Source organism: Antedon mediterranea, chromosome 11 (genome assembly GCF_964355755.1).
Source record: "Antedon mediterranea chromosome 11, ecAntMedi1.1, whole genome shotgun sequence".
In the NCBI taxonomy this organism is placed as follows: domain Eukaryota; kingdom Metazoa; phylum Echinodermata; class Crinoidea; order Comatulida; family Antedonidae; genus Antedon; species Antedon mediterranea.
This window is the reverse complement of record NC_092680.1, coordinates 7,600,090-7,613,316: the sequence shown is the minus strand read 5'-3', so window position 1 is coordinate 7,613,316 and position 13,227 is coordinate 7,600,090. Positions and strand designations below refer to the sequence as shown.

General features: G+C 33.9%; 1 protein-coding gene across 4 annotated transcripts in view; it reads left to right on the top strand.

Moving 5' to 3' along the window:
* Positions 1-1,771: 1,771 nt before the first annotated feature.
* The window catches only part of LOC140063047 (dmX-like protein 2), a 62,251-nt gene continuing 50,795 nt past the window's right edge, over positions 1,772-13,227 (top strand). For all 4 annotated transcript variants that reach the window (XM_072109477.1, XM_072109476.1, XM_072109474.1 and 1 more), the window contains exons 1-4: positions 1,772-1,943; positions 5,404-5,529; positions 11,248-11,316; positions 12,741-12,822. In XM_072109477.1, the coding sequence (XP_071965578.1) occupies positions 1,857-1,943; positions 5,404-5,529; positions 11,248-11,316; positions 12,741-12,822 (364 nt within the window). In that variant the 5' untranslated portion in view covers positions 1,772-1,856. The remainder of the gene's footprint in view (positions 1,944-5,403; positions 5,530-11,247; positions 11,317-12,740; positions 12,823-13,227) is intronic.

Sequence of the window (13,227 nt, the reverse complement as noted above, 5' to 3'; positions counted from 1 at the left end):
TAGTAGCGCACAGTGCTAAAATAAATCCTATTTATTACCACTGTGCGCGAGTGCGTGCAACCAAAGTGGGTATAGTAGCGCACAGTGCTAAACTAAATCCTATTATTATCACTGTGCTCTCGAGTGCAACCAAAATGGGTATAGTAGCGCACAGTGTTAAACTAAATTCTATTTATTATCACTGTGCGCGAGTGCAACCAAAATGGGTATAGTAGCGCACAGTGTTAAACTAAATTCTATTTATTATCACTGTGCGCGAGTGCAACCAAAATGGGTATAGTAGCGCACAATGCTAAACTAAATCCTATTTATTATAACTGTGCTCGAGTGCAACCAAAATGGGTATAGTAGCGCACAGTGTTAAACTAAATTCTATTTATTATCACTGTGCGCGAGTGCAACCAAAATCGGTATGGTAGCGCACAATGCTAAACTAAATCCTATTTATTATCACTGTGCGCGACTACAACCAAAATGGGTATGGTAGCGCACAGTGCTAAACTAAATCCTATTTATTGTAACTGTGCGCGAGTACCAACAAAATAGGTATGGTAGCGCACAGTGCTAAACTAATGGCTGCTGCTTTCAAGCCGACTTTTCTAACTTAATTCAAAATTGCTAAATTTGGAGGTTAGGACGCCTGCCGTGGGTTTGCTTAATTATCAAAATGTTGTTTGTACAGTATTATAATACTAATAGTAAAATACGGTTTATTAATACATTTTACGTCATTTGTTGCATATAAAATAAAATACAGACGTAGCCAACGTTCACTATAAAAATAAAATAACTTATCTAGATCCTAATATCACTTCGTTCGATCGCAACCAAAATGTGGCGCAGTGTATTGGACGTTGGACTACCGATCGTCAGACCTAGGTTCGAATCCAACTCTCGCCGCATTGCTTGTATCCGTAGGCAAGATACTTTACTTACGTTGCCTCTCTCCACTCCACCCAGGTGTGTAAATGGGTACCCAGTTAGATCTAGACACAACTTTGCGCTGGTTACCGGCTGCATTATGGGAGTATGTTAACATACGTGTTTGATCCCAAAAAAATACTGGGGTAATAATGCTTGTAAAGCGCCTTTGAGCATGATTACTCATGAAAAGGGCGCTATATAATGTGGTATTATTATATAATGATAATTTTAAGCATATTGGCTCATATCTCAACTGTGTAAGTGAGTATGAATATCATATTAATAAATACAATGTATTTATTCGTTGAAAGTTTAGTGTGGAAAAATAATTGAGCAATATAAATGCATTGCTGACACATAATGTTCTTAAGGTTCTAAGTGCATAACCCTAAAGCTTGGTTCCCACTAGCGACGCAACGCAAGGACGTAAAGCAAGTGAATTGACCTTGTCATTAGTTAAAACGCTTACGTTGCGTTTACGTCCTTGCGTTACGTTCTAGTGGGAACCAAGCTTTAGCAAATGAAGCTATTTTAAACGATACTTTTTGGAAAGTTTAATAAACTTAAACTAATTAATTTCGCTTTTTCCACACATCTTTCAAAATAAAATGTATGTTTTTATTTATAATTTTGTTAATTATAACTATTGTTCATTAATTATATTGATTTCTCTTAGTATTATTAATTTGTTACAATAAAAAAAATGTTTTATATTCCCGTGTTTAGCGCTGTTTTGCGTGTGGTTGATTTTTCTTTTCACTTGACTTTATTCTGCCGACACTTTAAATATCTTGTATAGCGCCCTCTCCTGGTAAACTTTCGTTTTATTGAATGACCATGGTGTCACAAGATGGTTGTCAAAATGTTGCGAGAAGAAAATACCGGTACTTAAAATAGCAATTTTTGCTAGTTTAGAGCTTAAAACTGTCAACATGAATAGACACCAAGTTTTAACTGGTGCTGTCAATCCTGGTGAAAACTGTTTTGCCGTAGGATACGTTGATGGAGTGCCATTTACGGTAGGTATTGATGGTGCTTTATTTTGATTCATCCCAACTGAACTGTTTGTGGTGGTGTTTTTGGTGTGAAAGTGGGCAGCTCCCTTCGGCAGCTGATTTTGGTTTGCAATTGTTGTGTTTTTATATGCAACACACAAGAGATTTCATAAACTGTTGTTATAATGTATACACTGAATATACCACTATCGGAAAATTATAATGAAAAGTCTACATTTAGTCTAGTTATTATAATTATCTTTAATATTTATATGCAGCGCCCTCAATGTAAAAATAACGTACGTGTGTGTGTGTGTACGTACGTATACCTAGCTCTAGCATGGACACTCTAGTTTCAACAAAAACCAACATAAAATGGCAAAGTCATGGAATAGCAGACTTCACCAGCCTAGATTAGTTTTCTGCATATCCGAATAAACAGATCTAGGCATCTGTGGAACGTCCATAATTCACCACTGAAATTCCAGCCGGGATTCCAGCCCATTTACGGACATTGTTCATTTTTGTCTACATATTATGCAAAAATTAACTTGCCATTGGAGAAAAGATGTCAACTGCGTTCCTTGTTTTTATGTACATTCATATATTTACAATATATAAGATACTTTTTATTAATCATTCATAGTGTACCCACCTCCTGATTTTAGATATACTGATGTATATACTACACTCTATACTATTGTAAACATTATTTATGCATTTATTTACTATAACCTTGAGTTTTCTAAATTCAAGAAAATAATGGGAAAAAATAGAGAGTAATATGTCATTGTCAATATGTATTTGTAATAATTATGATGAACGAATAAATGTGGTAGATTACACCACAAAAGAGAAAAAAAAACTGCGTTCCTTGTGATTGGTCATGACACTAACGTTCGGGCCTCAAATTTACCGCGGCCAATTTTTTTTTTGTAGGCCAGCACGAAATAGTGCATTATTAATAATATTGGATAATGGGAGACTTCATCGGCCGTTTTCGCAACAATGTTTACAAAATAGAAATACCCTCGATTCCCGCTCGAGCTTGAACACATAGCCTATAATTACCCATATCACATGTATTTCGCTCTCATCCAGTATCGTGCGTTTCCACAGCTGCCGTATATGGAAGAAGGGGAATCACCCTAAGTTACAAGAAATCGCGTTTCAGTATAAATATCATTACTTTTCCTTAATTCTAAACTATTATAAGTAGGCTACTATTCTATACTAGAATAAATAATTAAATTTATTAATTAAATAATTGACTTGGTGCCTTCCAAGTTGGCCTTGCTGCCTCTCTAATTAACGAAAAACCAAGGCCCAACTGGCCGTGCCCCTAAAAAACCTAAATTCAAGGCCTGAAAGTTAAGGATAGCCGACCTCTTTCCTAAATATAACTAAACCTAACCCTCTGCTTTACTCGTAATAAAGAATTATAATTTGGTCTAAATTTTCTCAAATTATACAGTTGGAAGTCGACTGTATATTGTCCTTGCTGGTAATGAAAGTTGATTATCCAGACACACTTTATCTTTTAATCCTATTGTTATAGTAATCTGTAATATTTGGACCTTGGTTATTTATAATGGGAACCATTTAAGACCAATTTAATCACCATTTAATCACCATTTACAGTATACTGTATTTTGTATTTATTCAGTCATGCATCTAAATAAAGATTACACAGTAGAAAATAAAAGTTTGCTTAAAAAAGATTCAATAATGCCTGTATTGTCATTAAAAAGTATTAGAATACTTGAGTGTATCTTTACTATCTGACTGGTCTGGATAAACCAATGATATGAAAAGTCCCTTGAAAATGCCCTATATACAAATAATGGATTAATTTGCAAACTACTGTACGTCTCCACATTGGTACACCTCAACGTACCACTATTGAATTTACTAAATCTTCAACTGAATAAATGAAAAGTTTCTTGAAAATTTCCTAAAAATAATGGATTAATCCGCAAACTACGCCCCCGCATGGGTATACCCCAAAGTATCAAGTGTGCAACTGACACCATAAACCATATGATTTACTGTACATGACAATGACATGCTTTAATATTTTACAATGTGATTGTTAGCTAAATGCGTTAATGTGCTATGGTAACCAAAGCTACTATGCTTCAATCAGACCAAGCTACCTTTAATACAGTTTCTACAGAAACAATCAATAATGTTAATAAATCGTTGCACATCACTGTGTATTACAAATTGTTGCTAATTATTAATTATTATATTCAATGCATTCACAATATTTATATAACAACATTTTCTTTATTTATTTATTTATTTTATTTATTTTTTTTTTGCTGATGAATTGTACAAAAGATACTACAGAATAATAGATATTAAATTACAAAATGATTTTAAAAAAAAGAAGAAAACATTAAAATTAAATAAAAATAACAAAAATTATAATAAATCAAACATGCATGGTATTAAAAATCCCTAAAAGAAAAGTTTTCTTCAAAAGTGGTTTTCGTAGTTTTTTGATGGAATTTGTTAAACACATGTTACATTTTCTAACAATTATTAAAACACTAATTTATATGAAATAAACAATATATATCATTAGATAATGAAAACAGTAACATTACTTTAACAATTATTTACTGGCGTACAAACTTTAGTTTACAATAAATGAATATAAAGTACCAGCAACTATTTGTGGTTGATTGCATAATTTTTTTACCTTTTTCTTGACAAATACCGTATTTATAGTTCCATGATTCAAATATCAATACTATAATGAAATTTTTTTCTACTACTGCTTACAAAATTGATTTGTACACAAATAGAGATGAATACAATAAAAATTCACATAAAATATGCAAAATTATGATTTTTCTTCAAAATTATGGGAAACCCCAAACAAACACAATAATTACTATGAACTTGTCAATTACCTAAATACCACAAACACTCCCCCGACCATATGAGTGTCGAAACGCAATGTGGTGGGTTGTCTTTCGTTTTCATGATGCCAACCAACTGACACGTCGGAAAATCATTCTGCACACGCTCAGAAACATGAAAATAAATGCTGTGATGCGTAAAAAAACTATTCTTAACAATTGCATGGAAAGAACGCAATGAAATTTATAATACTTTTAAATTACATTATCGATTTTTGTACTACATATTTAAATATTTAAATATACAGTACTTTTTTACTTTAATTTGTACTTTAGTTTCAGTATTTTTTTTTTCCTTTTAAATCACTTGTACTTTCATTTATATTGTAACCAATTAAGTGTTTACTATTATCTGTGTACTACTGTATTATATTATTTTGTTGCACATCCCTTGTGGATAGTGCCTCTGTTAAAAAAGAGATACACTAAAGTTATTATTATTATTATTATTACTGAAATGTTCTATCTATTTACTATACTATTACTACTGAAAGTTTTTGTCGAAACTACTGAAAAGTTAATTAATTGTGTATTTTGGTATGTTTTTATTACAGGCCTATGCATCAGGCTGTGACATCGTGATTTTAGACAGTAACCATGCACATGTACAGGTCATTCCAGGAGCTAACCATGGAAATATCCAAGTTGGCTGTATTGATTCGTCTGCAGAGAATGGCAAGGTTAGTGTCATTAAAATATTATTATGCATTCATTCATCATACAATTATCTTGCTCAAATGTTTGTTTAGTGCGTTTGATAATAAACAAGAGGAGTTTAATGGTAAACTGCTAACAATAATAGTATTAAAGTATAAGGTGTATTGTTGATCTGCATAATAGTCTTTAACTGGACATTATAATATAAGCAAGTAATGTTAATTTTGTTGCTAAATAATAATAATTTATTGAAAGTACACAGTACATCTGCAGCACACTTATATGTAAAAACTAAACTACTAAAGGCCAATTTACACCGACGAGCGATAACGGTAAGCGGTAATTGTAAGCGAAAAACCGTGTGGCTTTTCCCATTTACACAGCGCGCGGAGTTCGCGAACGGAGTGGTGGAAAGTAGGTGCGTGTAGGCCTCGAGGCTAATGCATGTTACAGTCACTGCTGCCTGGATGTGACTTACTGTGTCAGTAGGCCTAGTACACACAGGCCTAAGTTTTAGAGGGACCTGTTGCCTAATAACGTATTAAAATGTATATTTTTTTCACTATCCTTATACGAACAATTAGTCACGTCGTAGGTTTTTGTATTTCTGAATAAAAAGAAGTTGCAAACTAGGCTAGGCCTACTACGACACTCATATTTATTGTCGTCTTTGACTCGACGGCCGGACGCAAAAAAAAGTTGTTGATAGATGACGTCATTTCAATCATGTCGTTGGTTGGCCAGAATCCAAAATTACCGTGCTGTGTTTTCACAAAATCTAATCTGTTTCGATCCTGAGTGGATTTCCGCTCAACCGCTCGTCCGCTCCGTGTTCTGTGTAAATGGTTATAAGAAATAACATAGATTCTATTTTTGCGTTTTCCACTCAAGTTTACCGCTTACCGTTAACCGCTCGTTTGTGTAAATTGGCCTTAACACAGAAAATTAAACAATTACAAAAGTTTACAATAAAATTTAATGACAACCATTTTCAATTCAATATTTAACATACTATTACTTAAAAATATAAAATAAATCTGTTAGTTTTTCATATTTTTATCTGGTAATCATATTGCAATATTACAACAACTGGTTTCTCTTTTCTTTAGAACACTATTTCAAAATAATGTTTACTTTTATCGCAGATACATAGCCAGGTATTCATTTCACATTGTAGCTGATACTGTAATGCTTCATTGATATTTAGCCAAGATCTTAGCAATTTTACTAGTGAAATATGATCTACAAAACTGGGTATCATCAAATGGAATATATACTTTTAAATTGCACACAATCCACTTTATATTCAAGTTGATTATAATATTAATATTCAGAGTATGCTTTAATGATATACAGTAGGCCTACCCATTCGTACCAGACTGAAGAGAGGCATACGTACAGTAAGTAAAGTGTCTTTAGGACACAAGCGATGCACATATGTGTTTAACTCCCGACCATGTGACCAGAAGCTTAATACTTAAATTGCATTACAATCATGGACTTGCACTACAGTACTATCTGAATACAGTACGTATTAACTGTAAACATGGAGGAAAAAACAATTTATTTTTTCCTTCATGCTGTAAATAATTAGTCTATTGAATTGAATATATCTCGCATCTCTTTTACTAGCATCTCAAATATCCTAGTCAATCATCTATTATTTGCAAACACCTTATCTACTGTAAAAACCTTCTTCAAAGATAGTTCAATGAACAAATCACATTAATATTGATCCTCATCCACTTACAAGGTGGATGCATGAAATTAGCTGCTTAAAGTTCAGCATAAAAACTAGATAGCTATTTTCTGACATGGCAACCAGCATACAGTGGAATTATTGCGTAGGTAAACTTTATGTACAGTATATACCATTACAACAACATACGATTAATTATATTGACAGGCCTCGAATTTGGGGATTTTAGGGGCAAGGCCATTTGGCCTCCGGTTTTCATTGATTTTAGGGGCACCAAGGCCAAATGGGAGGGCACCAAGGCCATTTGTTTTAAATCGAAGGGGCACCAAGGCCAAAATTAAAAAACATTGTAATAACTAGGCCAAAATTAAAAAATAGCTTGTTTCCGGTTGAGGGTGGAATTTAAAAAAAAAAAAAAATTCTACCCGCAAAATGTTTTGGGGATTTCCCCCTATTCATCAGATTGCGTAGTAGTAGTAGGACTGTCTACAATACATCTTTTTGTATTTCATATAAATATTACGTGTATTTACGATCCATATAAAAATAATAAATAGGTATACGATGTTCAGCGTTTATAGTTTACCGTCCTGTTTTGAATGCTTCGTTTAGTTTCAAATAATTCGATAAAAAGGCACGTGAAGCCAACCAAGGAACAACAGCAAGCCTCAGCCTAGCATGCAGCCGACGGAGAAAACATGATACAAAAACAATTTGTTTGTAGGCCTTACCTACAACTATTCATACACAGAGTGTTAACCACGGTAAAATCAAGCCAATGACATTATGTAGTAGAATATAAATTATAGTTATTTTCCGAGTTTCGATTTCTGAAGCTTTTTTGTTAGTATAATCCATATTTATAAGAATTCAAAACACGGACGGACACCGACCCCTTTCTCTCTCTCTCTGTTTAGCCGGCCTTCTGCACGCGTATTGTGGACTATACCATTTCCTTGAGTTCGGTAAAAACGCGTTTGGTAATTTAGTGTACGACGTTGTTAAACAAGATTTTTCGATGATCTGTCTGCTGGATTATTGAGGTGGGTGCGATAAAATATAAATATGATATACAGTACTTCCAACGATCTTCGGGTTGAGGTGCAGGTTTAACTTTGGTGCTAAAAGTAAACACCCCTAATTTTACACGTATAATGGACTACACCATGCAGGAACGCACATGGTATTTTCTTTTCAGAGGGTGCGTGTACGTCAAAAGGAATTGTTTTTCCAACGATCTCATCCTTTGCGTACGGCGTACGTACGGACGTCGTGTGTGAAATTTCTTATCAGAGGGTGCGTGTGCGTCAAATAGAATTGTTTTCCCAATGAATTGAATTGCGTGTGTTCGACCGGATCGACGGCGGGAGGATAGGCTAGGCTAGCTAGGAGTGCGTGTAATCGAAGGCGGCTAGCTCGATTATTGAGGTGGGGTGGTGCGACTTTAATACTTTCAGTAACCTCCGATCGAGGAACGTTTTTAGCTTGATTATTAAAAGTGTACACCCCTGTATTTAATGTACTATCTATATCATGATTTACCACGCACGGCGGCCGGGATGATATTGTTTTGGTTACAAAATGTTCGATGTTTTGTTTACTGTTTCAGTGTTTGTGTATTAATAAATGCGTTTAGGGAAATCCCCTTGCAACGAAGACAGGCGATAGTTTTGCGTCTCGTCCGAGTCGTGTAAACAAATCTTCTTGACATTATTTTCTATCTAATTCAGTTGTTTTTATTGTGGTAAAACTTGGGAAGGGCACTCGCGGCCAACGCAAAAAAGGGCAGGCCAGTAGTGGCCGTGGGTGCTATTCATTTTCGAGGGCATTGAGGCCAACTGGGAGGGCACCGACGGCACTGGCCGCGGTGGCCGCGGTAAAATTCGAGGCCTGTATTGATCATTTATTATGGATAGTCAATTATAAAGCAATGGTCACATGATCCTAGCATGAACTGAGCTTTTAGATAATTTTATCAATGCTAATTAGAACAAATCTTTTGACACATTATTTTCAGTACAATGTATTTTGTATTTGATTTCTAAAACCTTGTACGCACTGGACTTGAAAAATGGTAAATTTAACCAATGTAGCTTTATTCAATGTCATCGGAAGATTTGACCATAGTTTGTTGGACTTTTATTGGTCACTTTAGCCGGCGACTTGTTTAATTTGAAGAAATCAAGTTCAGTGCGATTGAGGTTTTATACTGTAAAACATCATTTCATTATGTTGAAAAATAGTGAAAAATACTGTATACAAACTAGTTATTAACCCAATTAATCTACAGTTAATAATTGACAACAATATTTTATGATATTTTATGATTACCGTACTGACGTGGGTATAAGCCCATACTTGGGTATAAGCCCATACTTGGGTATAAGCCCACCCCCGACTTTTGACTAATTTTCATGAAAAATGAGGCACTCGGGTATAAGCCCACCCATTAATTCGAAGATCTACAGTGTGTGTCTTAATACATTATTTTGTATTTGGCGACGTCCATACACCGAATACACCTACCTTTGATCATAACCAAGCTAGGCTAATATACGCTAGGCCATATGAGGCCTAGCGGTCCTGTTTTGTTTACACTCCATCGCGGTCGAAGATCGCTTCACACACGACGCTACAAGTCGCCAAAACAGAAAACCACTATTTAGTATCGGCTACCATAAACAAGCTTATTAAATTTCTTTGGTACATTTCTATTTAACGAACATTGTATACTTGCTTTTCTGCTTGATAAATTCTTGTTCAATTGATGTTTAAAATAAGATATTCTACGATAAATTACACGAACTACTGAGTATAAGCTTAATTTTCCGACACTCTACACCTCGTGTATTTAGAGGCAACGTCGTACACGTGAGGGCGCTCGCTCACATGGTGGAATACACAGTGTATTACATGTGCTGTTTTTGACGATCTGCATTTTTGGATCCTCACCCACCCCCCAAACTTTACGTGATTTCATGTTCAAGGCGGGTGGGCTTATACCCGCGTCAGTACGGTAATTCAATTACATTACATCTTAATTCTGCTTTTTTTTTCCAATACACACATCTTCAAGCACTCTATATTGTTTGTCAGCTTATTTTCATTTTTGTTAATTCAATATGTTAATAATTTGCAAAGCAATACCACAATCAAATCAATAAAGATGCAATTGTCAATAAAAAAAATGCCATTAACAGAAACTAATTTAAATGGATGCGATTTGAATAATGGCAGTGTTTGTTTGACATAAATAGTCATATGTTGATCTTCTGGTATGCAAATTGCCAATACCGTACATTCGCAAGTTTGCCAACATTTGTGGAAGCTAGAAGGAAAGGTCATAGAAAAAATAATTTTCAAAAGGTTCTAGGACAACTCCCAGAAGAATATCTATGGGGAGCTGCAAGTGGGCGCCCTCTCCCTCTTTGACAGCTACATAAATTATGAACTAACTTTATGTTTAACTATTTTTGACAGACTATTGTTAATATGTTACCACTCCCTCATTACAAACCCTCTCAGACTACATACAGTATAACTAAAAACTCCATCCCCTCCCCCAGTTTAGTAAACTTCAAACAACTTCCTAATCTACTAACTGTACAGTACCTACTACAGTAGTGCCCCAGTAACTACATTTAAGATCAGATATGATTTAACAATCATACAGTTACCGTACCCCCTTACGGTCAATTGGAAAACCGGCCAGCTTGTCCCATGTAAGAATCTGTATCTATCCATGGGAACCGCCCATCTTCTCCGTGTTCTGTGTATTAATTAATTAATTAATTAAGGAATAACATAGATTTATATATTTTTATTACCGCTTGTCTGTGTAAATAGGTCTTTGGAGTTAATAATATGAATTAGGTAATGGTAATTCGTAAGTACTGACAAAGAATCTTTTTTGTCAGTCTTTTTTTCATTACCTGCACTACTGTATGACTATTTCTTTCAGACTATTATTACCATGCAAGATAAATAATGACAATTGTCTATTTTTATGTTTGTGAAATTGATGGATCTTTGTTCATTACAGATTGCAGCATCATATGCAAATCAAGTGTATCTCTTTGAACCTGTACCAACTGAAAATAAAGGAACATCAGTAAGTATATTATCATTGCTGATTGCTGTCAGAAACATGTGCTAAGAATAATAATGATCATCTCATCAACTTCCTTTAAGCTCTCTCTACACTTACAGTATCAAACTTTATGTGACAAAAACATGTGACATGTCATATCACTACCAACCATATTTTGGCATATCACTACCACCATGGGCACATCACAGTTTTATTGTCAAACAATTTTGATAGTGTAAACAGAGCTTTGCTGTGCAAATCCTAATTCTGTAGTCGCACATGTGGACACTCCATAAAACTTAAAACATATTCAAAGTCTGATTTAATTAATCTTCATTTTTCATGTTTTTAGGGGACAATACATCTTTAAGTGGTTTGACCAATTATATTAATATTTTAAAATAATATGAACATACAAATATCTTGAAGATTTTAATAAATTGTTTTGACGTTGCCAATACATCGATTAATAATGATATGTAATATCCTGCTCACTATTGTAATACATGCTTATATCAATTTACTTTATCGTATTGTGGACGTAATTTTGTCTGTTTGCACTTTGAATGCTTATGACATACAATTAAGGTCGTCTATGGATCTTAGTGTTAGTTAATTAGATTTTTACAATTGATTGCAAGTTTGGTACTTCATTATTATGTTGAACTGATTAGCACTGCAAAGGTCAATGCAATAATTATAATTATACCAAACGCCCACTGAAATAGCATTATTATTCTGTATCATCACTAAATTAGTTTTTAAATCATTAAATTCAGTTTTAATTGTCTATTATAAAGCCTCTATTTTCAAGTGAATAACTTAAATAATAACTGGTTGGGATGTGGCCTGTGTTACAGTGAATGATTACTACATTTCCTTGGCAGCAGAAACAAGACAAATTTGAAGTAACTGATTAAAATGTTGCTCTTAAAAAGTAACACTAACAGTAACAGTTTAAAAAAAAGGGGGTAGGGCATTATTATTCTGTATCATCACTTAATTAGTTTTAAATCATTAATTCAGTTTTTAATATTGTCTATAAAGCCTCTATTTTTAACTTAACTAATAACTGATTTGCTCTGGCCTACTGTATGTTAAACAACAGTGTGATACTACATGTCCTTGGCAGCAGAAACAGGACAAATTTAAAGTAACTGATTAAAATGGTGCTCTTAAAAAATTTAAAAAAATAAATCAGTTGTTTGATTGAATGCCAAAGTCGGTTAATCACAAGAAGGATTTGTTGTTTAAATCTCGATTAACCATAAACATGCGATGATTATGAAAAACAGTAATAAACTACGGGTTTTACCAATATTCAATAATTTAAGTTAATAATGACAATATTACCATAACAGAAAACAGTAATAAACTGATAATAGTGGTTCCACTGATGTTCAATAATCTAAACTAATAATATTACATATTTTGTTTATTTACAGAAAATTCTTGCCTATGAATGGAAACAATATGGTTGTTTTAAATTGGATTCACTGGCAAGCAATCTGTCATGGAACCAAGATGGTACAGTATATTTGCACATTTTGATATGTCTATTTCACATTTTAAACAAAACGAACCTGACCATGTTCATAATTAGCAAAGTTTCGGCATGGTAGAGGATAGGCGAATTTTAAATCGACCAAATTATTGCTAGCCATTTTAAACCCATACTGCAAGGTGAAGACCTTTCCAAGTTGACTCCATAGCTGTCTATTTTGTGTTGTTTTTATACATGTTATGTACATGGCAGATATTTTCATTGTGCCATTATTTAAGACCATCACACATCATTGCTAGCCATTTTATAACCACTGTAGGACTCCAAGTTGACTCCATAACTGTCTATTTTGTGATGTTTTCACCAATACAGTATAGCAATTTCTTGGTAAATTTCATCATTCCATCTAATTTGAATCGACCAATGAC